General features: G+C 50.5%; 1 protein-coding gene across 1 annotated transcript in view; it reads left to right on the top strand.

Annotated features, from left to right (window-relative positions):
- Positions 1 to 22495, top strand: part of SMAD3 (SMAD family member 3) — a 68072-nt gene extending 45577 nt beyond the window's left edge. The window contains exons 2-9 of the mRNA XM_059482583.1: positions 3743 to 3936; positions 4824 to 4958; positions 5606 to 5680; positions 6441 to 6491; positions 11627 to 11839; positions 13980 to 14117; positions 16326 to 16470; positions 18158 to 22495. Of these exons, the coding sequence (XP_059338566.1) occupies positions 3743 to 3936; positions 4824 to 4958; positions 5606 to 5680; positions 6441 to 6491; positions 11627 to 11839; positions 13980 to 14117; positions 16326 to 16470; positions 18158 to 18281 (1075 nt within the window). The 3' untranslated portion in view covers positions 18282 to 22495. The remainder of the gene's footprint in view (positions 1 to 3742; positions 3937 to 4823; positions 4959 to 5605; positions 5681 to 6440; positions 6492 to 11626; positions 11840 to 13979; positions 14118 to 16325; positions 16471 to 18157) is intronic.
- Positions 22496 to 23807: the final 1312 nt, after the last annotated feature.

Genomic DNA, 23807 nt, shown 5'->3' with positions numbered 1-23807 from the left:
TTTGCACTCCTGGGTTTTGCACCCCTGATTTCAGCTTTGCTTTTACAGCAGGAGGATGGGTGCAAGGCAGAGTTTCAGTATCCATCTAAAGATAGCTGCTAAATGCTCAAAGAGGAACAAATAAATTGACCAAAATCTTTCAGAACGTGGGGTGGGTTTTTTGTCTTTCGCAATCCAGGATCTTTCAAATTAAATACAGTTAAAAAAAGCAACCACAAAACAAACCCCAACAGAAAAACCCCAACAACAACAAACCCCAAACAAGCAGAAAAAAACCCCAGTCAGGCCTGGAAATCAAATTCAGGTTGTGCAATGTTCTCCTGTTTAGTTCAGACAGATTGTTTAAAAATAAAGCTTCGATGTTGCTGTCATTTTTTTCCCTCCCCTCGCTGGTTTTGCCATTAAAGCCTCACTGATGCCCTTTGCTCTTTGAGCAGCTTTTGGCCTTGGAGAGGCAGCTTGGTGTGGTACATTTCCCTAGGAAATGGCTTTAAGGATGGATCCCTGCTAAAGGTGCTCAGCCTGAGGGGTTTTGGCTCTCAAGGACTCCTTGGAATACTGGGATGACAGAGCACAAACTGTGCTGGTTTTGTGGAATTGTGGGACTCTTGTATAACTGATTAATATGATTAAGTAGAAGTTGTTTATTGTTTACATTACACATATATTTATAGATTGTACAAATGACTAAGCACACACTTGTTGATTGGTGTCTTTGTCTTGTTCACTCGTTTGCTGTTTGTATTTCTTGGAGTAGGTGATTGGTTCTGGTCTAGGTGTTTCAGCCTTCTGTTATCTAGTTTGTGTGGTCTTGGTATTCGGTTTCTCAGCCTCTTCTTTCTTAATTTAGCACAATTGTTGTTCTAATAGCTTTGACAAATTGCTGAGGTTTTGATAACAAACTTAGCACAGGTTGGCTGGTGCCCACCCTTGTGGCCTTACCCTTGCAAATACATTGCAACATGCTGGTTTTTTAGAGAAAAACCCAATACTAAATTTTGCCCAAAAATTTTTGGTAGTTTCAAAAGCAATCCTGTTAAATAGTATGGAATAATAAATATATCAAGGCAGTTGTACAGGGAGAACTGCTCGGCCCAGGCTGGTTTGAGGAAAGGTAAAAGGGAGGAACAGTTCAGCGTCCCCAGGAAATCTGGGGTTAAATTCTGCTGATTGTAATGAAGTCTGGCTGTGCTGAGCTCTGGGATGCTTTGGGATCAGCCTTTGGGGTCAGCCCGTGCTTCAGAACAGGACCAGGAGAAGGAAGAAATTGTGTGTGCCCTGGAGATCATTATGGGATGGCTCATGGCACCTGTGCTGGGTCACCCCTGGGGCAGAGCAGTGTTGGCTCCTCTCATCTCCTGCCCCGTCTCAGCCACACCAGGAGCTGTTCCTTGGGACAAGAAGCCCCTTGAGGGCTGAGGAAAATGCTCCTGGAGGGTTGGGGCAGAACAGCAGCAGCAAGTGGAGCTGCCCAGTTCCCAGCCACGCTCTCAGGGACGTGCAGGTGATGCTGGTTTGTCCCAAATCCCTCATGGGGAGCCTGAGGAGAGATTTCCCAACCAGAAAAACCCAAGGAACTCCCAGGGCTTTGGGGGAATATCATTCCTTTTACCATATCTCTTACGGAGGGGAGAGGGGAGGTTGCTGGGCTGGAAAATAAACCAGATGGCTGTGTCATTGTAAAAAGTCTCTCCAGATAAAAGTGCAGGGAATTCCATCTGTATCTGTGCTGTGGGCAGAGCCTGTGTGGGGGCAGGAAGAGCCTTTCCCACCCCAGCTGATTGGGGAGGTTGTTGTTGGGGAATGCAGGGAGAGCCCCATCCTTGGAAATCACCCCAAAGTCAAACACATTTTGTGTGAATGCCCCAGCTCAGCTGCTCTGCCCAAATCCACAGTGCCCACGTGCTGCTGGAGACTGGGGGCAGGAGTAACCCTTCCCACTGCTGGGATGCTTGGAATATTCTCTCTGAGCCTTCTTTTTTCTCTTTGTTCCTCACTTGGATGCCAGAAATGCTGCCAGGCAGGCTAAGGTGAGGGGGATGGAGAAGCACTCCTGGTTTATTCCTTGTCTCATCTCCTTTTGCTAAATTCAGTGAATATTTTCATATGTATTTTTTTAAACCTGGTTAGTTTGGAAGTCACATCACTGCAGTCTTGGCTCCAGTGAAATCAACACCAGAATTCCCAGCTTTCCCAGCAGCTCAGGTGTAGCCACTGTCCTTGGGAATACTCCCCAGTTTTGGCTGGAATCAGTTGTGTTTTGCCTTGCCTGTTGTTGTAGCAGTGTTTGCAGAGGTGTGTGTGGTACCAAGCTCTGCCAGAGCAGCTTTTGGGAAAACTCTGTTAGGGCAGCCAAGATGAGCCCAGCCTCTTTGGGATAATTGTTTGTGTGCTTTGCTTTGGGTTCGCTTTGTTTTTCTAACTCTGCTGCCAACACAAAGAACCAGGGGAAATAATTCTGAGTAAAATTTCAATTTTCTTTATTTTTCTCTCTCCTTGACAAATTAAAAAAGAGAAATATTTCATTTCACCAAAGCCCTGAAGTGTTTCATTTGGGTCATTAGGAAAAGCAAGGGAAATGAAGGGTTAGACTTCAAAGGAAGTGCCTGGGGGCAGCTCCCATTCATCCAGGGTGGAGGAGACCCTGCTCCAGCCTTTTCCTCTGCTGGAGAGGAGCTGAAAACTCTTGTCCTGCTTCCTGGGAAGCTTTGCTAGGAAAAGGCTGTTCTGGGGTGAGGATGGGATTAGGTGAAAAAATGAGCTGCTGGAGACACAGGGTAGATGTAAAAATAAAAATAAGCAATGCTGTAAAAACTCTGTATTTGCTTTCAAGCTGCAACTTGGAAACAAAAGTGGAAGTCTGGGTTGTTTGTAAGGGTTCCTGAACTTTATATAGACATAGTTGATAAGTTTACAAAATGGTATCTATATTGATTTGGTCACAATGAAAATTCATCTATCTGTGTCTTAAGAGTCCAGGTTTATTAACACACATTTTAAGGTGTAACACCTTTCCAAGCACAGCAGATTTGGCTGAGAGCTGTGCAAACCCTGCTTGTTTAGGAAATGTCAGTGTTTTGAGTGCCACTGAATTGTCCTGTTCTTGCTGGCTGTAGCTTCTGTCTCTGCCTCCTAATCAACCATAAAATAGTAAAGAAACAAGTTAAAAATCCAGATATCCAAAAGGAAATCCAGAGCAGAGCTGTTGCATAAAACAAATACTATTTGTTGAGGATGCTTCATCCAGGGCCTGAAGGGGCTCCAGGAGAGCTGGAGAGGGACTTGGGACAAGGGGTGGAGGGACAGGACACAGGGAATGGTCTCAGACTGAAAGAGGGTGGGGTTAGATGAGATTTGGGAAGGAATTGTCCCCCGTGAGAGTGAGGAGTGGCTGGGCTGGAATTCCCAGAGCAGCTGTGGCTGCCCCTGGATCCATGGAATGTCCCAGGCCAGGCTGGACACCGGGGCTTGGAGCAGCCTGGGACAGTGGGAGGTGTCCCTGCCATGGCAGGGATGACACTGGTTGACTCTTAAGATCCCTTCCAACCCAGACCAGGCTGGGATTCCATGATTTTACTGCTTTTGGAGGGAAATCCTTGCCCTGAGGATGGGCACCAGCGGCGACCTGGCAGCTCTGGGTATTGGTGGCCGTGCCAGGTGTTTGTTGGTGACCGTGCCAGGGCAGAAGCGGCCGTGTGTCCCTGTCCGACTGCAGGCTCACAGCCCTGTGTCCCCCGTGCAGGTCCCTGGATGGAAGGCTGCAGGTGTCCCACAGGAAGGGGCTCCCCCACGTCATCTACTGCCGCCTGTGGCGCTGGCCCGACCTGCACAGCCACCACGAGCTGCGCGCCATGGAGATGTGCGAGTTCGCCTTCAACATGAAGAAGGACGAGGTCTGCGTCAACCCCTACCACTACCAGAGAGTGGAGACCCCAGGTACAGCACAGCCCTGCCCTCTGCCTCTCCTACAGCTGGGGCCATCTCCAGGGGCATTCCCAGGGGACCCCTGCCATTCCCAGCCTCTCCTGCAGCAGGAGCCATCTCTGAGGGCATTCCCAGGGGATCCTGCCCTCCCCAGCCTCTCCTGCAGCAGGGGACATCTCTGAGGGCATTGTCTATTATTGGTGATAATCCCTTCCTCTCTGCAGTAGCATAATTTATGAACCTTCACTCAGGGAAAATATCGTTGGGAAATGATGAAATCCCAGTGAGCAGGTTCCCAGTGTGCACGTAACTCACAGCAGGAAGCATGGCAGTGTTCTGTGCATCCCTCACTGCTGGGGTTAAATTCAGGATAAACTGTTGAGCTGGGTCTAAGAACAGCTCCAAGCTTCCTGTTCTGGAGTCTCCTCCTGCCTCTGGAAGAGACTTTGATCTGGAGCTGCAGGAGCTTCTGCTGCATGTCAGCACAGATCTGCAGAGCCAGGCAGGATGTTTATGCTAATCCCACCTGCCTGCTCCATCCTATGGGAAACTCATTCCTTGGGAATCATGGGGTGCACCGTCTCCTAAATGGTGTTTCCAGCAGAGCTGCAAGGGGGCACAGGGAGCAGATGTGCTCAGATAAGCTCTGCCCCATTCCCAGCTGGGAATAAACAGCATCCTCACCTGCTGCTGTTATTCCAGAGGCAAACATCAAATCCTGTCCCTTAACGAGCCCTGTGTTCGAAGCTGTCACTGCAGCCTGGTTTCTCCAGTTCCCTGCTGTTTCCCTGCCCTCACTGCTGTTCTCTGGCAGTGCTGCCCTGTGTTTGAAGCTGTCTCTCCAGCCTGGTTGCTCCTGTTCCTGCTGTTTCCCTGCCCTCACTGCTGTTCTCTGGCAGTGCTGCCCCCGGTGCTGGTGCCGCGGCACACGGAGATCCCGGCCGAGTTCCCGCCCCTGGATGACTACAGCCACTCCATCCCAGAGAACACTAACTTCCCTGCAGGTATCGAGCCCCAGAGCAACTACATTCCAGGTACCTTGTGTCTTCCATAGGGGAGCAGAGGGAAGGGGCAGAGAGCACAGGCAGTCCCAACCTGGCAATCTTCCTTTCCAGCGTTCCTCTGGAGCTACAGAGTGCAGGAATAGCTGGGAATTGTAAATGGGGCACTCAGCATGTTCATGGCTTGGTTTTGTTGGGTTTAAACTCACCTCTGCATTCAGTGGTGCAACTTCAGTTTGTTGTGAAATCTAAACTGGATGTTTCCTTACTGGCTTGAGATTTGCATGAAATTCAGCCATTTTGAGTAAAACTCTCCAAATTTCTGATGGAATTGAGCTCTTCTATTTATGTATCTATTTTACAAGCAATTTACACCTTATTTGCATGGACAAGTTATGCAGCTGCACTCCAGGAGAGGAGAAATATGTGGACAGAAAACTGCCTCCATGGCTTAAAGTTTCATGGGACTGAAAATCCGGATTTTTTTGTTTTCCCCCTCCTCTGTTATTCACAAATATGGATATCACCCTGGCTGTGCTGGCTCCTCCTTCCAGCAGCTTGAGAAAGAAAAGTAATAAAAAAGAATTTGAGCTCCTTGTGAATGACAAAGTGAATGTTTTTGGTGCCTAAAATCCAGAGTTTTCAGTTGCACTAACAGTGTGATGCTTTTGTGCCTCCAGAGACCCCTCCTCCAGGCTACCTGAGTGAGGATGGAGAAACCAGTGACCACCAGATGAACCCCAGCATGGATGCAGGTGAGTCACCTTTGGGGTTTTAATTTAGTGGCTGTGTCCCAAAGGAAGTTCAATGTCCAGGTTTTCTCTCATTGCCACAAAAAGAAGTAGCCAGGTTTGGAATGAGGGTACCTAATTAATGTTCAGATAATCCATATATTATGTTCAAATAGCCCGTATTAATGTTCACATGTCATGGACTTCCCTCTTTATAGAAAAAAAAAATAAAGAAACCAGCTCAGAACAATGTCAAAGGAAATGTAAAAATGGGCTGCACCATCTGTCTGCATCCATGGGACATCCAAGTGCAGATACTGAAATTATAGGCCCAGAATTGGTGGCAAATTTACATGATGGAGGATAAAACTCTGACAGCTTTTTGGTCAGATCTGTGTAACCTGATCCAACACTCCATTGTCCCAAACCTAGCAGGATTTGGGATATAAATGTTATGGTTTTAATTTTATTTTGTCTGGCAATGTGCGCCCAAGCTCTTTAATGCCCAGCTAACTGGATTTGTCAGGATTGTACCTGAAAGCAAAACAGCCAAGTGCTGCTCAGTGTGGGAAATTAATGGGTTAAGCTCCAGTGAATTCCCTGTGAAGGGGCAGCAAGCTGATATTTAAGGAGTAGTGAACATGAGAGAAGCTGCAGTGTCAGAAATGAGGCTGCAGTGAGCACTGGGCTGTCCCTCCAACAAGCCTGGGCAGCCCTGCAGATCCTGTGAATGTTTTTCCTGGTGCAGATTCCATAGCAGTAATTACCCCTTCTTGATTTTCAGGTTCTCCAAACCTATCACCAAACCCCATGTCTCCAGCACACAACAACCTGGGTAAGCACATGATCCTGGCAGCTGTAATTACAGCCAAGAGGGTGACATTTGGATGATGCTGTGGAAGTTGTGCACTTCTTGCAGTATTCCAATGGTTTGAATCTCCCATAGGGCAGCTTTGGGTTGGATGTGAGCAGGGAATTGTTCCCTGGGAGGGTGGGGAGGGGCTGGGCTGGAATTCCCAGAGCAGCCGTGGCTGCCCCTGGATCCCTGGCAGTGCCCAGGGCCAGGCTGGAGCACCCTGGGACAGGGGAAGGTGTCCCTGCCATGGCAGGGGTGGGACTGGATGGGATTTAAGGTCCCTTCCAACCCAACCTATCCTGGAATTGTGTGATTCTGTGAGACTGAGCATGGTCTGAGCACAGAGGAGCGGAGGAGGTTGGTTGGTGTGGGGCTGGAGAGCCCAAATGAGCAGGGAATATGCAGGAATGCCAGGGAATGGAGAGGTCATGGTCAGCATTCCAGGGGTGGTGCTGGTGGGGGAGATGCAGGGGAGGACTGATGTGGCTCACAGCAGCTGCTTTTCCTCACCCAAACCCAAATCACTCTGCAGTCTGGAGTTGTTTCCCCCCCCAGCTCCATCCTGGGCACAGGGAGCACATTCCAGCCCCAAGGGCTCTGTCAGGCCATGGCTGGCACTGTCTCATCCCACACCTGGGGCAGAACAGGGCAACCCTGAGGAGAAGGGAGAGCTTTTGTGGCTCTCTCTGCACCTCTGTTATCTCAAAAGTTCCACCCCGTCTTTTCATTCTGATCTCCATCACTCCGAGCTCCTGGCCTGTTTGGAATTGCTGTGCCATAAAAATCCCTCCCAGCTCTGCCTGGCTGCAGGATCAGCTCCCCAGCTGTTCATTAAGGCAGCAGACAGAGCCCACTGGAGACTCCTCTGGAATAACCATGGCCATAAAGTTTACATATGCTTTTAATCCTGGCACGCAGGACTTTGACACTGCTCCAAAATTTGTCAGTCATTGGCTGACTTTTGGATATCTTGGGGCTGTTGAACAGAGGATTTCTTCCCCCACCTCCTTTTTTAATATTGCCATGGTAACACAAAACTTTTATTTCTTTAACTGCTACAGCCCAAGAAGAAAATGCATGACTGAGACATTTTTATTTCATTTTTCCCAGTGAGAACTGATGAGATGTTCTTGCAATTTTTCCTTTTTTTTTTTTTCCAACTTAAAAAGCCAATTCCATGTAACAAACTCAAGCTGGCAAGTGGTATCTGCCTTCCATAAGGCAGAGAGGAGTTCCTAAGAAAGAGAGCCCTCATATCCTTCCTGACAGGGACACTGGTTGGTAACACATCAGATGTCTCAGGTGCTGTCTGGGGACAAAAAAAGGAGCAGGTGAAGCTGGTAAAGCATGAGGAGTCTCTTTGTAGTCTGAGGAGCAGACAGCAGAGAAGCAGTTTAATTTACCAGCATTAAAAAATGCCTTTGAATTCTTGCAAACCATATTTATTGCTCTCAGGCAGGAGCTTCCACAAATGAAGAACTTCTTGTTGCTTTTAATTTTATTGTAAATTTTTGCCTTTGAGGAAGCTACGAAATAAGAAATGAAAGAGCAGCTGATCCACACTTAAAAGTGTCCAAGGGCAAAATTGCCATCACATGAGTGCTGTAAATGGTTTATCAGCAGCAAGGAGCTGCTCTCAGGGAAGTCAGACCTTCAGCCTGATGGGCACAGCCCAGGAAGGAGCTGCTGGTGAGCTGCTGCAGCACTCCTGTCATTCCTGGAGAAGCAAACTCCACTGTCTAGGGCTGGACTTTGCTCTGCAGGAGTCCAAAGAGGCTTTCTGTGTGTCTGTGGAGGAAATGGAACAGAAATCCAAACCCCAGCAGTGTGTGCAAGGAGGAGGTTTCTCAGCTCTGGAGCAGAGGGTGGGCTTTGCCATGAAGAAAACAATGTCCCAGGATTGCTTTGTTTGTTTGAGCAGAGCTACCTGAAGCTTTTAGGACAGTTCACTTTGTGTAAACTGAACTTTGGACCCAAATCCCATGGCCATATTCCAGAGGCAGTAAAGCAGCACAAGGCAAACCAAGTGTGACACCAGGGGCAGGGTTACCTCGAGGGCAGGGCAGGTTTTCCATGGCAGGCTGAAACTGGGATGGAAGGAGCTCAGGGAATTTCATCTTTCCATTCCAGGCACAAAAGTGTTGCAAGGTAACATATTGGGATTTTTAAAAAAATTCTCCCTTCAGTTTGTGTTGGAGTTGGAAGTGTTGGAGTTTTGGTTCCAAATTACACTTGTCAAGTTTTCAGTTGTCAAACAAAAGCTTTAAGTGGAAGTCACAAGATCCGAGGATCTCTTCCCTATTGCTGAAACACGGGCTGAGGGAAATACTAAAAACAAAATGAAAGGAGAGTTGCCAGCATTCTGTGGGCACTGGGAATGAAGTCAGGGATTGGGGCTGGCTGAGGAGCAGCCCTGTGGTCACACACCCACTGTTGTCCCGAGGGGGCCATCTCTGGGGCACAGGAAATCCATTGTCAGGGATTGCCCCATGAAGGGCCTGACACAGGAGCTGCCAGAGCAGGGAGCACACGGCCCTTGTCACATCCCTGTCCCTGTGTCCCTGTCCCAGGGCACAGCCAGCCCTCCCTGCTGCAGGGGAAGGGAGCATCTCCTTGTTCCCAAGGAGAGGGCTGGGATTGGCACAGGGAACATCTCTGAGTGAGCTGTGGGCCACACTGTGATCAGCACCCTCCCTGGAACCAGGGTAACAACCTCTTGTGTTGCAGAGCACACAGCAGATTCTCCCCAGGACTTTGATCTGGCAGGGAGGATGCAGGGCTGGGACCATCCCAGGGCCCAGAGGATACTTCTGACAGCAAAGCTGTTTCTGAGTCAAGGCTGAAATTGTGCAGAGACGATTCAGGCAGGAATTGCCTGGGTTTCATGTATCCTGTTTTATTGATTGTGTACCCCCACAGGGCTCTTTGGCTTTAGCAGAGCTGCATTCTCTTCCTTTTCCCCAAACACTGAAGCCATAAATTGAAAATGAATATTTAGGACAGCTCTAACACAAGAGAGAACATGCCCATCCTACAGCAGCTTAAGCTGAGGTTTAAAACTACAAATCATAGGAGAAAGCAGCATCATTAAAAACTTGGTTGCAGTTTTTAGAGACAAGCTTTTCCTCAAACAGGGATTTGTTGGTTTATGTCTTTCCTCAGGCTGCAGATAAGCCAGAAATAAAATTTCTGTACATCCTTCAGTGAGGAATCCACAGTTCCCTTGGGCCCCAGCGAGGTGGAGGTGGTTTCTGAAGGAAAGGACCACAAAACCATGGAGAGGTTTCAGTGTTTTTATAACTTGAATAGCACCAACCTGAGGGTATTACTTAAGGATCAACACAAGTTGATTTTTCTGGAGCTGAGCAGCGTTTTGATTAGAAAAGCACTTGCTGTGGAGTAAGAGCCCAGTCATGTGGAACTGATGTGTTTTCTTTGGTGGGTGCGCTCACCTTGGGAGGCTCTGGGCAGAGCTGGTGTTTGCTGGGCCTCTCTCCAAACTCTGCTGGGGCCTCAGAGCCCACAGCAGTCCTGAGGTGGCCACAGCTGCTGCTGGGAAAACTTGCCTGCTGTGGCAGTTTCCAGTGGGAACACCAAATGGGACGTGCAGGAGAAAAAGGCAGGGACAGTAAACTTGTGGCACTCCTGGATGTGTGAAATAATCTGTTTCTATCAAAGAGGGGCTTGCTTTGAGCTGTAAAATTCAAATGTGAGGAAGTGGCAGGTAAAAGAAGCTGGGGATGAGTACAAGCTCCAAATGTCATGGATTGTGAAGCCTGCTAAGGATTACAGAGTTCCCCAGATGTACTTCTATTCAATTCCTTATTTGTTGTCAGCAAAGCGTGTAACAAAGCAGAAAGCAAAGTGATTTTCCTGATTAATGGGAACTCTTCCAGCAGTGGAGAGGAACCCAAGGTGCCTTTTGGCTGCTCCAGCCTGTGCCTGAAGGTTATGGAGTAACAGGTACAGGTGAGAAAAGGCTCCCAGACCTCTGCAGAGACCCTGGACAGTGTGAGAGGAGGCTGGGGTGGTGGATTTTTTTGGAGTTGATCTCTTAAGCCTCACATTCTCCTAAGCCCTGCAGGAGCAGCAGACGGGAAAAACCTGGGTTTTGCTGCTTGATGTTAACTCCTTGGCCAGATGGGAGCTCTTCTGTTCTCTCTTTAAGCACCATTTGAATGGGGATGAAGTGATGAACTGGGGGAGGGCTGGAGGGAATTCTCCTGCCCTGGATGTGGGGAGCAGCACTCAGGAATTGGCTGGGTCTGCTTTGCAGTCCCTGCTCAGCTTGGCTCTCAGCAGGGCTGGCACCTCCCTGGGCTGCATTTCCAGGAAATTCTCCTTGAGCCTTGCTCTGCTGGAGTCTCCTGGGCTTCAGTAGAGCAGTGAAATCACTCAGTGCTGAGTGCCCACCTGCCTTCCTGAGGCTGCCTCAGCTTCCTCTGCTCCTCAGCTTCAGCCCCTTGGCTTCGGTCCATGAGGCAAACCAGGACCCCGGGGGAAGAGCTGAGCCTCCACCTGCTGGGAAGATGGATTTTCCTGTGGTGCTTGGAGATTCAGTGCACTGAGAAGGTTTTTAAATCACTTTGATGCCACTGTTAAAGGCAGTTTGGGGCATATTTCAGACTCTACTGGTTTCACCAGTGCCAGAGAGGTCACAGCAGGGTCAGTGAGAAGGAAAGTTGGATTTACTGATTGCAAGTGCACAGATTTAGGGTGCAGCACACCTGTGCTATGGACAGCAGGTTTGTGCTTTATGCTTGCCAAGGTTTTCTGCTCCTTCCTTTTCTTTGTCTCCTTAAGGAACTGTCTGCCTAAAAGGGATCCCACATTTCATAGTAAAGCTGAGTTTATTTATTTAATTTCCCCCAAGTGTGAGGCTGCTCAGTGACACCCCACTTGCTAAGTGAGTAATGCCTTTGACTATCTGTGATTGCTCCACGTGCCAGAAGCTCCAGGGCTGATGTCACCTCCTTGCTGTGCTCCATTAAAAAGAAACCTTGGTTGAAGTGAGCCTGAGGAATGAAGCAGAACAATATTCCAAACCAGCTGGGTTGTATTTTTTCCATCCCCCTTTCCCTTGCTGTGGCTGATGTGGCTTTTGTTTGGTGCAGACCTGCAGCCCGTGACCTACTGCGAGCCGGCCTTCTGGTGCTCCATCTCCTACTACGAGCTCAACCAGAGGGTGGGGGAGACCTTCCACGCCTCGCAGCCCTCCATGACCGTGGACGGCTTCACCGACCCCTCCAACTCGGAGCGCTTCTGCCTGGGGCTGCTGTCCAACGTCAACCGCAACGCGGCCGTGGAGCTCACCCGGCGCCACATCGGTAACGCGCTGCCCCCAGAAACCCCTCCTCAAAACCCCTCCACAGAATCCCCTCCTCAAAACCCCTCCATAGAAACCCCTCCTCAAAAACCCCTCCACAGAATCCCCTCCTCAAAAACCCCTCCACAGAATCCCCTCCTCAAATACCCCTCCTCAAATACCCCTCCTCAAATATCCCTCCTCAAAACCCCTCCACAGAAACCCCTCCATAGAATCCCCTCCTCAAATACCCCTCCACAGAATCCCCTCCTCAAAAACCCCTCCACAGAATCCCCTCCTCAAAAACCCCTCCACAGAATCCCCTCCTCAAAAACCCCTCCATAGAAACCCCTCCTCAAAAACCCCTCCACAGAATCCCCTCCACAGAATCCCCTCCACAAAAACTCCTCCTCAAAAACCCCTCTGTAGAAAACCCTCCATAGAAACTCCTCCATAGAAACCCCTCCTCAAATAGCCCTCCATAGAAACCCCTCCTCAAAAACCCGTCCATAGAAACCCCTCCTCAAATACTCCTCCATAGAAACCCTTCCTCAAAAACCCCTCTCAAAAACCCCTCTACAAAACCCTCTGTTAGCCGGTTTAGAGCCCAGTTTAGGGTGGGAATGTCAGGCTGATCCTCCATACAACAACACTAATTGTGATTTTTCACATAATTGTAATATAAAAATGCACCAAGGAACGCTAAAATTGCTGCATGTCATAGAATTTAAACCATTTCACACACTGTGTATCTGGAGGGATGTCAGGGATAATTTTCTGTGTTCTTTTCCCCTCCTGCACTATTTTATTTTCTAAGTGACCTTTTATAAATGGAAACTGAGCTCCTTGATTGTCATCTCAATTTCCACTTTTCCTCCAAGGTCCCAGCCAATTTGTTCTCAGTGAAACTTGTTCTAAGTGGAACATCCCAAATTTCTGCAATTTTGCTAAAAGTCAATTGCTTGTTCTTTACTGTTTTCTGATGACTCCTATCAAAAATGAACCCAATTTTTGTCCTAATTTTGCTCCCCTTTCCCGAGCAATTGGAGAATCCTCCCTTTTGCACAGGAGGATCTTTTCTCACTTGTTTTGAAGATTGTTATATTCCAATCCCCAGAACCCACCAAGATTCAGAAATCAGATTTTAAATGCAGCAGAGTCCTTCTGCTCGGTGGAAGGATGAAAGCAGCACATTCAGACAGGAATGTGAGACCACATCAAATGTTTATTTGAGCAACAAAACGTATTCTTCAACTTTGTTCCTTTATTAACTGAGATTTTAATGATTTGTGTAAACACCTATGGGCAATGTATGTGTCCTGGTACACAAAGTCATCTTCAGCAAAAGGCCAGGATTTGGAAGTGCCTTGGAATTCCATTCTGAATCATTGAGTAAATCTCCAAACAGTTGTGTCCAGCTGGGATGACTTTCAGAAGAAATTATGATTTTCATGTGTTAACTGATAGAAATGATGACTTTCATGTGTTAACTGATAGAACATTCATATGGAAACTATCAGTGTGCATGAGTTGGAGGGACCTGGCTGGGGCTGGAGGTACAATTCCAACTGGAGCTGCTGCTCCTGCCTCCCTCAGCTCGCCTGCCCATGGAGCAGTTTATTGGAACGTCCAGTGGGACAGAGTTTCCATCAGTGGTGGCTGAGCTGCTGGTTTAGAGCTGGCTCAGGGAGCTGTCCCAGCCCTGGGGTCAGTTTTCCCCCATGAGGGAGCCATCCCATCCCCGGGGTGAGTTTTTCCCGGTGTTTTTCCCCCTGAGGGAGCCATCCCGGTCCCGGGTCAGTTTTCCTCGGTGCTTCCCCCCCGAGGGAGCCATCCACCCCTGGCACATTTTTCTGCCCTCAGGGAGCCGTCCCAACCCCAGGGTCAGTTTTTCCCCCCCTGAGGGAGCAGTCCCAACTTCTGGGTCAGTTTTTCTCGGTGGTTTTCCCCCTGACGGAATCGTCCCAGGCCCTGGGGCAGTTCATCTCCCCTGAGGGAGCCATCCCAACCCCGGGGTCAGTTTTCCCTTCTGAGGGAGCTAACCCATCTCCGGGGTCAGTTTTTCCCGGTGTTTTCCCCCCTGAGGGAGCCATCCCATCCCCGGGGTCAGTTTTTCCCGGTGTTTTCCCCGGTGTTTCCCGCTGACCCTCGCTGTGTGGCAGGCCGCGGCGTGAGGCTGTACTACATCGGCGGGGAGGTGTTCGCCGAGTGCCTCAGCGACAGCGCCATCTTCGTGCAGTCGCCGAACTGCAACCAGCGCTACGGCTGGCACCCGGCCACGGTGTGCAAGATCCCGCCAGGTAAGGGCACACACACCCCGGCACTGCCCTGCTCCGGGCACTCCGGGCAGCTCTGAAATCATACCGTGGCTGCGCTGGGATGGGTTGGGTTGGGTTACATTGGGTTGGAACGTCCCCTTCCACACCTGGCACTCCCCCATGCTGCTCCAAGCCCCGTCCGGCCTGGCCTGAAGCACTTCCAGGGAAGGGGAGCCCACAAATTCTCTGGAAAATCTATTTTGCTCTTTTAGAAGCCACTCGACAATTCCAGCAGGGCATTTTTATAGCTTAAGGGATGGAGGTACTGCTGAAGGAAGCTGCTGTGGAGCCTCCAGTAGTTGCACTACAATCATCTAACAGAACAGAATCTTAGCACAACTTAGAGCTGAATCTGCCCCTTGTTCCTTCAGTGTTTTATCAGTCTGTTGTTGTATTGTAATTATCTCACAGACACGTTGATAATTTTGTTTGTGCCTCTAACTAATGGTAAGAAATTTCTCTTGATTTAGATTCACCCATAATAGATTTAAATCGCTCCTTTTTTTCTGGTCTCTTGTAAAATCCCTTCCTCTGTGTGAATCGTTTGTTCTAAAGAAATCACATTTGCAGACACCTTGTTGTTCTGGTTACAGTCTGAAGTTTTTGCTGAAACATTACAAGATAATTTATTTCATCTACTTGGGAAGAAAAGGCTTTTTTGTTAGATAAATGCAAAAAAGCTGGTAAGAGAGGAGATGCTGTTTGAAATGGAATTTTGTTATTTAGCTAAGCTTACACAAGCTGACTTCTTTACAGTTAAAAGCCTGTATATATTTAAAAACTGAACTTCTTTGTTTAGAAATATTTGAATTCTTTTCTTTTGAGAGGAGATCCATACGCTCCAAGCTCTGGCCCATCCTAATGGGTTTCCTTTCTCAGATGCAGCTGCCAGTGCTGCAAATTATGACTTAATTCCCCACCACATCACAGGAGTCCACCCTGGCTGGAGTCAACATCTGTAGACATGAAAAGCCCACATTTCCGCTCAGACCCAGCTCAGGCTCAGTTTTTGGATCCAGCTCTCCCCACTTTTGCCACAGTCTTTGGCCGCCTGCTCTTCAAATCTTTGCTGGGTTTGGAGCAGTTTCTTCATTGCCTCATTGACAGCATCGAGTCATTGCCTCCCTCCCCCATGGGGAGACCTGATCCCAAGTGCTCCCGAGGGCTGGGATCCAGCACTGGGGTCCTCCTGGAGTTAATTCCTCCTTCCCTGAGCTCAGCCTGGCCCTGGCACTTCCACCCTTCAACCTTCCCTTCAGGCTCCCTGGGACTGCAGCCCTGGGCTCCTGCCTGGTTCCAGAAGTGGGCATTGCTTCCTGCAGCTGCTGTGGTCACCCTTTGCTCCACACCAGAGGAGTCCAGCCCAGGAGAGGAGGCTCACAAAGTGATTTTTAGCAAAACACAATTCATCCCACTCCAAATGTTGTTTTTCAGCCTTGGCCCATGTGTAATCCCAAATGAGCCTTAGCTGAGTGCCTGGTTTCAGAGTTTTAACTTGTTTATGGTTATCTGGGAGAAAGCAAACGTAGAAACACTTTTTAAAGAGTGGGGCATTTATTTATTTATCTAAACTCTGAAGGATGTTATTATATTTCACCTTTTTCCCCTAAGAACAGTTGGATAAGTTGTTCTCAGTTGTTTAGCTGGGGCTAAACATCAGGGGAAAAACTTGTGTTTTGAAAGGAACGTGTTTGGCACATGACAGTGAAAGTGGAGAGAGGATTTGAGCAGGAGCAGCCCTGGCACCAGCCCTGGCACCTCTTTAACCCTCAGAGCTGCTTCCTGGAGTGTCAGAGTGGTTTCACTGCAGAGCTCCCCCGTTCTGTGACAGACTCGTGTCAGTCCAGCGCAGGGAGCTCCTGTGTTCACCCTGTGCGTTCCTCCCCTCCAGGCCTGCAGGGATCTCTGCTGGCAAGTGCTCGGTCACAGGCAGCCTTTAAATTACAATAGGAAGGAAATGGTGTCCAGGAAAGAGAAGGAGGTTCCAGGGGAGGATCCCAAGCCTGGTCTCTCCAGTCACAGTCTGCTGGGGGCTCCAGCATTCAGAATTCTCCCTGTGAAAATGTGGCAGCGTCCATTCCTGTCCCTGGGCTCTGGGGACATGGGAAGGCAGCCTGGAGTTCTCTGAAAAGCCAGAATTCTCAATGCCACCGAGCCAACGGTGTGTCCCTGCTGTGTCCTTTCCCCCAGGCTGTAACCTGAAGATCTTTAACAACCAGGAGTTCGCGGCGCTGCTGGCGCAGTCGGTGAACCAGGGCTTCGAGGCCGTGTACCAGCTGACGCGCATGTGCACCATCCGCATGAGCTTCGTCAAGGGCTGGGGCGCCGAGTACAGGTGGGGCCTCCTGGGCTGCTCCTGCTCTGCTCCAGGCTGGGGGAGAGAGCCCTGCAGAGCTGCCAGTGCTGTCTGCAAGGGGGGACGGCCTGCTCAGGAACGGGGATGGGCTGTGCCTGTTGGGATTGGATCAGGGATCACCCCAGGCTGTGCTCCTCCTCAGCTCCTGCCTGGGAGAGAGAGCCCTGCAGAGCTGTCACTGCTGTTTGAAAATGGGGAAAATTGCTCTGTCACCCCACTGGTGAGCAAACATCCAGGGGAGAGTAGGGATGGATAGTACAAGCAGGGGAGATGCAATTCAGTGGAAAATGGGTGTAATTTTCTGAGAGGGCAAGCTGGTGAGGGTTTAAGCCCAGAGTGATGTGGAAACACTGGACTCTGCACGCTTTAAAGCTGTGGCCTCACTCAGAGCTCCGTGGGGTCGCTGCCATTCCGGGGCTGCTCTGCTGCAGGAGGGGGAGAGGCCTCAGGAGCAGCTGGGGCCCAGGCCCTGCACGTTGCTCTGCCACTTTCTTCATTTCTCCAGATGTTTGGAGTCCATTTTGTTTTGAAATCGTCCTGAGCTGGGGCCAGAGCAGCGCAGGGCTGGCTCCCAGCCAGGCCCTAATGAGCTGCAGAGGAGCGTGACTTACGGAAAGCCAGGGATCCCTGCAGGGCAGGGCTGCTCTGCCCATCCTGCTCTCCCTGCCACAGAGTTCTCCATGTGATGCAGAGATGGAGATGTTCCTGTGGAGCATCCAGAGGGCCATTCCCTGATCCCTGGTTCACCTTTGAGCGGTGATGGGGATGTTTAGTGCTCCTCTGTGCCAGGGATCTGGTGCAGGGAAGGGGGAGAAGCCAATTCCATGAGCAGCCTGTGATGGACAGGGATGGTGGTGGGAGCTCAGGGCAGCCCCCCCAAGCACAGGGTCAGTCCCCTTTTCACCTCTGGTTGTCCCTGGTCCCACAGATTCCAGGTTCTCCCTCCCATCACCAGATTCCAAGGGCAGCTTCTGTAGGAAGTGGGGGTGTAAGGCGAGGCTGTTTCTCCTGCTTTGTAATCTCCCTCCTCCACAGCAGCTGTCCCTGGAACAAGACCTCGGCCATGCCTCAGCAAGGGAGGGAGAGCCCCTGGCTCCATTTCTTGGTCTCCCTTTCCTTCTTTTCCTCCCCATCTCTGTGCTTTGCCTTCTGGAGATACCTGTGGGGTCTGGGCTCAGGGAGAGTGACAGGAGGGGAACAGGGATTCGTGCAGGGGAAGGTCAGAGCAGCTGAGCCCTGGCCCAGCAGGGCCATGGATGCAGGAAGGGTCTGCAGGGCTTGGGGTGAGCTCCTCCCAGCACTTCCACATTCTACTAAAACTCAAGGGTGCAGTAAAAAGTGAATATCCTTGTCTTGTGCATAGGAAAACTGAACATACTTGGTGAACACAGACCTTGATGTCTAACTAGGAAAGGTCTGCAAAGGAAAAATGGGTTTTGCTTGGATTGACACCTTGTTTCCCTTCAGGGAATCAGCTGCCTGTTCCCAGGAATCTGAGCAGTAAATAGCAAGCTGCTCCTGTGGGATCATAACAAATATGGAGGGACAGGGTGGGTTTTTAAAAGAAATCAGCAGCGCAGGGCAGAGGCAGCTCAGGAGCTGGGAAGCCTGTTCTGTCTGCTCAGGTCTGTGGGTCACGGTGGTGTTGTGTGCTCTCCCCTGGCAGGAGGCAGACGGTGACCAGCACTCCCTGCTGGATCGAGCTGCACCTCAACGGGCCCCTGCAGTGGCTGGACAAGGTCCTGACACAGATGGGCTCCCCCAGCATCCGCTGCTCCAGCGTCTCCTAAGGAACCCCCTGGGGCCCTGGGGAACGAGGACTGCAACACCCTTAGCAAAGGCTTAGTAAACAACTCCCCAGTTACTCAAGCAATGAGAAAAAAATCTGCTTCAAAAACAAAAAGAAGTGGGTTTTCTTTGTTTTGTTGTTTTTTTTAAATACCCATTTAAGCCACTTCCACTGAAACTGTCGGCACTTTGGTCGGACTGCAGTTGGAATTTGGAGCTGGAGTTGGTGAGGATGAAGAGCTGGATGTTGTTTCAGTGGAGAGCAGGCACTGCTCACCTGCCTCCAGGCTGTGTGTGGCACAGGAGCCATCCCAGCTGCCAGGAAACTTCCCCTTCCCTCACACAGCTCCAGGCTCTGCAGCATCCCAGGAACACCAGAGCCTGAGGGCTCCAGGATGGGAACACCAGAGCCTGAGGAACCCTGGGATGGGAACACCAGAGCCTGAGGAACCCTGGGATGGGAACACCAGAGCCTGAGGGCTCCAGGATGGGAACACCAGAGCCTGAGGGCTCCAGGATGGCTCCTGCTCTTGAACTCCTTCCCCACCCACCTGATGTACACCAGTACTGCAGCAGCAGGGGGAAGGAGGCATTTCAAACACCCAGAAGAAGGAATTCCCCAGGAATGTTCCCAAAAGGAAGGAATTTCCCACCCTGGACTTGCAGCAAGGAGGCAGAGCCTTGCCTGTGCCCAGGGATGATGCCCTCAAGGATCAGCCTGGATTCACGTGGAGCCAAAGCCCACCCGAGGGCTCTTTGTGGTGTTGCTGCAGCAATGTTTGACTGGAGCTGCTCCCAGAGGGAGAATTGTCCCTGGGGAGCCCTGCCTGGAGCATCAGGCTCATTCTCTGCAGTCTGTCTGCATTCAGCCAGCAGCTCTGGGCTGTGCCTTCCCAGTCTCTGCCTCTCCAGAGCCCGAGGGGCTCCTGTCCAGGTGGAGCAGGGCTGGAATGTCCAGGCCTGGCTGTGGAGCAGCCCTGGAGGGGGAGCCTGTGCTGTCACATGCAGCAGCCAGGACATCTCAGACACAACCAGCCCTCTGTGCTGTGGGAAACTGTTCCAGCTGATGAAAATGCTCTAAGATGTGTTTTTGCCTGGAGAAATTGGGAGAGTGTGTATTTACTTGTATTATAAAATGTTCATTTTAAACATACATGCTCCAGACTGTTTAATACTTTTTATCCCTGCAGCAACTGTCGTGGCAAACAATTTCCACAACTGGAAAAAACCCTTAGCACTTGTTTTTATGGTTCACATTTGCCAAATAAGTCTCATAACTTTGTCAGTGCTGTCCAATTATCTGTTTCTTTATATCTGCAGTGAATATCTTATGCATTTGTGCCAAAATATTAGAGGGGGAGGGGAGAAAGCGATAATCAGTTTCCTATGGAAATCTTTTTTTTTTCTTGTTTTTTTTTATCTATGAAAGATAAACAAGCTGGATGTGGGAAGGACTGACTGGGATGGACTTGAGGATGGTTTTGATAAAGCTTTAGTCCTGCAAACTTCTGTGGGAGTGCCCTGATCCACGGGGGGAACTGACTGGATCAAACACCACCAGGAATTTCCATGCTCCTCCCTTGCCAAGGCTCCTTCCTCAGAGACCTCTGCCAGCCTCTCCTGCTTTGGCACAGCTGTCACGCTGCTGGAGCTGAGGGGACCCAGTGCCACCAGAGCAGATCCCAGAGGCTGCTGCTGCTGCTGCTGAACGCAGATGAAGGGATGGTTTGGGGAGTTCCCTTCCAGAGACAAGGAACTGCCTTGTTACACATCTGAAATGCAAGGAGGACTCTGATGGTGGATGTGCTCCTGGTCACACAGGACTTTGGATATCCTGGCTGAGTCTGGACTGCAGCTGTTCTGTGCAGCACAGCACAAGCAGCACTGGAGGCTTTTGGATGTTTGTTGAATTTTACAGTGTGCCTGATCTGAGTTACAGGTTTGCCTGCACAGACCGGGACAAGGAGAGATCTGTGTAAAATAGGAGTTATTTGGGCCTTTTACAAAGCAGGTCTGTTGTCACCATGGGTTGGTTCAGATACAGGTTTCTAACATAGCTGTGAAGAAAGGTTTATCCTAAATTTTGTAGAAATATTTGACTTTTGGCTGTTTAAATGAGAGGGGAAAAAATGTGCTCTGTAAAATGGCTCTGGGTTTCCTCCATGAGTGTCTGATTTGCTTATTTTGGTGACAAATGTTGTTGTTGTTTTCCTCATAATCACAGAGGAAATTTGACTCGGCTGCCTCCTGCATTAACCACAAAATGCCCTCTGAAATCCCAGAGGGATTACAGGTGATGGTGTGAGCAGGAGCCCAGCCTGATCCTGAGGGCACAAGTGGGAATAAATCCCAATTTAATATGAAATCTGTACACGGAGTCACCTCCTCAGCCACCCTGGATTTCCACTGGGAACCAGAGCTACAGCCCCTTGCTAAAGGATATTTAATTGCTGACCAATATTAATTGAGGCCTTTTGAAACCCAGGATTCAGATGATGCATAAAAACTTTGCTTAATCTCCCCTCATCATCTCTTAAGTGAAATGACTTCCAGTGGAAAATGTGAGCTGGCCCAGCAGTGCAGTGAGATAAAGGGGAGATTATCTCCACTCCAGCATTAATTTCCTCTCTCCCCTTTGTTTGCTGCTCCCTGATTCATGAGAGCTCTGTGGGTTCTGGAGTCACTTTGGGGAGCCCAGCAGGGCCCTGGGCAGGGCTGGGGCTGAGCCAGGGATGCCCTCACTGCCCTGGATGCTCACAGTGGCTGCAGGTGAGGTGAATTCCTGTTCCTGTGGCCAGGGCTGGGACTGCTGGGGGCAGCTGGGCCCTGAGGGCACCCGAGGCTTTGTTTGGTTTCTGCTAGAACTTGATTAAAGCAGCTTTGGTGTGGAGCTCAGAGGGATGGGAGCAGCCTGCCCTGGCTCAGCTTGCAGCTCCAGGCTGGAACATCCTCTCATTTCATGGCAGGCTGGGCTCGTTTCTCCAGGATTTCACCCGGGTTTGTTCCTCCAGAGTCAGCAGCAGGACCTTTGACTCTTCCCTTGGTGTGGCTGCACAGCACAGGACATCCTGTGCTTTCCCAGGCTCTGGTGATCTGTTTATTGTACATGTATTGAATGCAGGTTGTATTTTGTGTTAAGCTTGTCTTAGGAGTAATCCAGTGCTGTCCATTTGACTTAATCTCCAGCAATCAGTGCGCAGATGCACAAAGAAGGAGAAATCCCATGGTAAGGCATTTCCCTGGAGCTCTGGCTGCCCCTGGGTGTCAGGAAAAGGCTGAGGGAGCCCCTGAGTTACTCACAGTTTCCTCCCCCTTGCATCAGCGTGGTTGAACCCTGCAGGATCCTCTGTAGGTGAGGGATGTTCAGGACTCACCCCAAGCAGCCGGTGGTGGCTCCTGTGCCTTGAGCCGCTTCCCGACTGGAAAAGCAGGAAAGCCCAGCCCAGGGAAGGGCTTCAGCCACGTGCACAGCACCCAGAGCTCTGCTGGGTCCCTGAGGGGCAGGAGGATGGGGTTCCATGGCTGTGCTAAGCTGGGATGAGAACCAGGCCCTCTCTGGTGGTGGTCTGAGAGGTGTGCTTGAGAAATTAAATGTTTTTTACTATGTACCTGCTTTTGTATTTATATGTCTGTCTCGAATATTCAGATGATCCAGTATTTAATTTTTAGCAGAAGGGGCAATTAAGCACTCAGAGTATTAAATCTTCCATCTGCTCTTTGCTGATGATTGCTGGAAATGAGGAGTTTGTGATGTGAGACCAGAGCTGAGCACAAACTTCCCGAGCCCTCGGTAGCCACGGTGCTGCTGCTGCACCAAGTCGGGGTCTCAGAAGGGCTCTTGGGGCTTGATGGGGCTTTAAAAACCAAACCTGTTCCTCCAGAGCTGCCTGGGTCATCCTCTGCTCCTCCACACCTGGCTGGGTCATCCTCTGCCCCTCCACACCTGCCTGGGTCATCCTCTGCCCCTCCACACCTGGCAGTCCCTCCCGTGCTCCCCAGCCCAGCTGGGTTCCCCGTGCTGGCTGTGCTGGGACACCCAGCCCTGCCCCCGATGGATCCACGGGAGCTGTGAGTCCTCCCTGGCTGTCTGTCCATCCTGCCCTGCCCTGCAGCATTACTGCCTTTGTTACTCCAGGCCTGTCCCATGTACACCCTCCCTTTCCATGTGGAACTGTAAGGTCTGTTTTTGACATTTTAATAAACTTTGATTTGAAAACTGAGGCTCGTGAGCACATCAGGCTGTCGGAGGAATGTATTTAAGGACACAAATTGACAGTTTGGGGTGTTGCCATGACAGTGATTGGGACACAGCAGCATCCTTAGGTTGGTGCAATCCCAGTAAAGCACACAAGAGCTCAGTGACAGGTAAGACCCTCCTTCTTTTTACAGCTGGGACAGTTTTGTTCAAGAATTTAAAGTCAAATATATAAAAAAAAAAAAAATTAAAATTGCATTTAGTTCTTTTAACTAATGGGACTCAGGGGTGAGTATAAGTGGAGTTCTGTGCTCCAAGGATTTACTGTTCTCCAGTTGCTGGAGAAGTCAGGCACAGTTGAGTATTCACGGGTTCAAAGTGCCACTGGAATTCCGTGTAGGGAACTGGGGAGCTGTTACCAGCTGAGGAGAGCAGGAGCTGCAGAGGAGCAGTCACTGCTCCCCTGCAGTGCCCTGTCAGGAGCAGACCCCGAGTTCCTGCCGTGTCTCTGTGTTGGAGCTGCAGACACGAGTCCGGCCAGTAAATCCTGGAGAAAGCCCTGAGGAGCAGAGATTGCACCCTCCCTCCCTGGTGAGCCGTCCACGGCTGCCCTGTGCTCCTGGTGGGAAGGTTTTCCTCATTAACCCCAGGCTGCGATGCCATCCCGGGGACAGGGACAGATCCCCGGCACTCCGTGGCCTCGGGGCAGGCACTCCGAAGAGCCCCGGGGAGGCTCCGATCCTGCTGTGAACTCCTCACGGCCCCCGAGGGTTTCACTGGAATTCTCTGCTTTGGGGCTGTTTTTCCTGACAGGATTTACGAGAACACTTTTTCCACTCGGGTTTCCAGCCATGTGGTAATGAAGGGTCTGGTCCAGGCTCTGTGCTGGGCTCGCCAGAGCTCGGACAGGCTGCAGCGAGCCCGTGCGGAGCTGGGGGCTCTGCCGGGTCCCAGTGTCCCGATCCCTGCTGGACACGGGCAGTGGGAGGAATTAAAATCCTCAGCCAAAATAAAGAGTGAACTGCCACGGCCTGAGCGGGTGCTTCAGGCCAGAGCTGGGTGCCAGGGCTGGGTCGGTGGCAGGGAAGTCTCTGCCAGCCCAGAGCTTCAGCTGCAGCCTGGCCTGCCCAGGAACACTGGGAATGTCTGAGCTGGGAATGCTGCGGCAGCAACAGCTCTGAACCGGCACAAGGACATCAAACCTGGGGCTGTCCCTGCCCGTGGCAGGGTGGGACTGGGGGCCTTTAAGGGCACTTCCAACCCAACCACTCTGGGATTCTGTGGAACCAACTGGGAATTCTTCTACACAAAGAGAAACTGAGAGGCACAAATC

Source organism: Ammospiza nelsoni, chromosome 14 (genome assembly GCF_027579445.1).
Source record: "Ammospiza nelsoni isolate bAmmNel1 chromosome 14, bAmmNel1.pri, whole genome shotgun sequence".
Classification (NCBI taxonomy): Eukaryota; Metazoa; Chordata; class Aves; order Passeriformes; family Passerellidae; genus Ammospiza; species Ammospiza nelsoni.
This window is presented reverse-complemented; position numbering and strand designations above follow the sequence as displayed.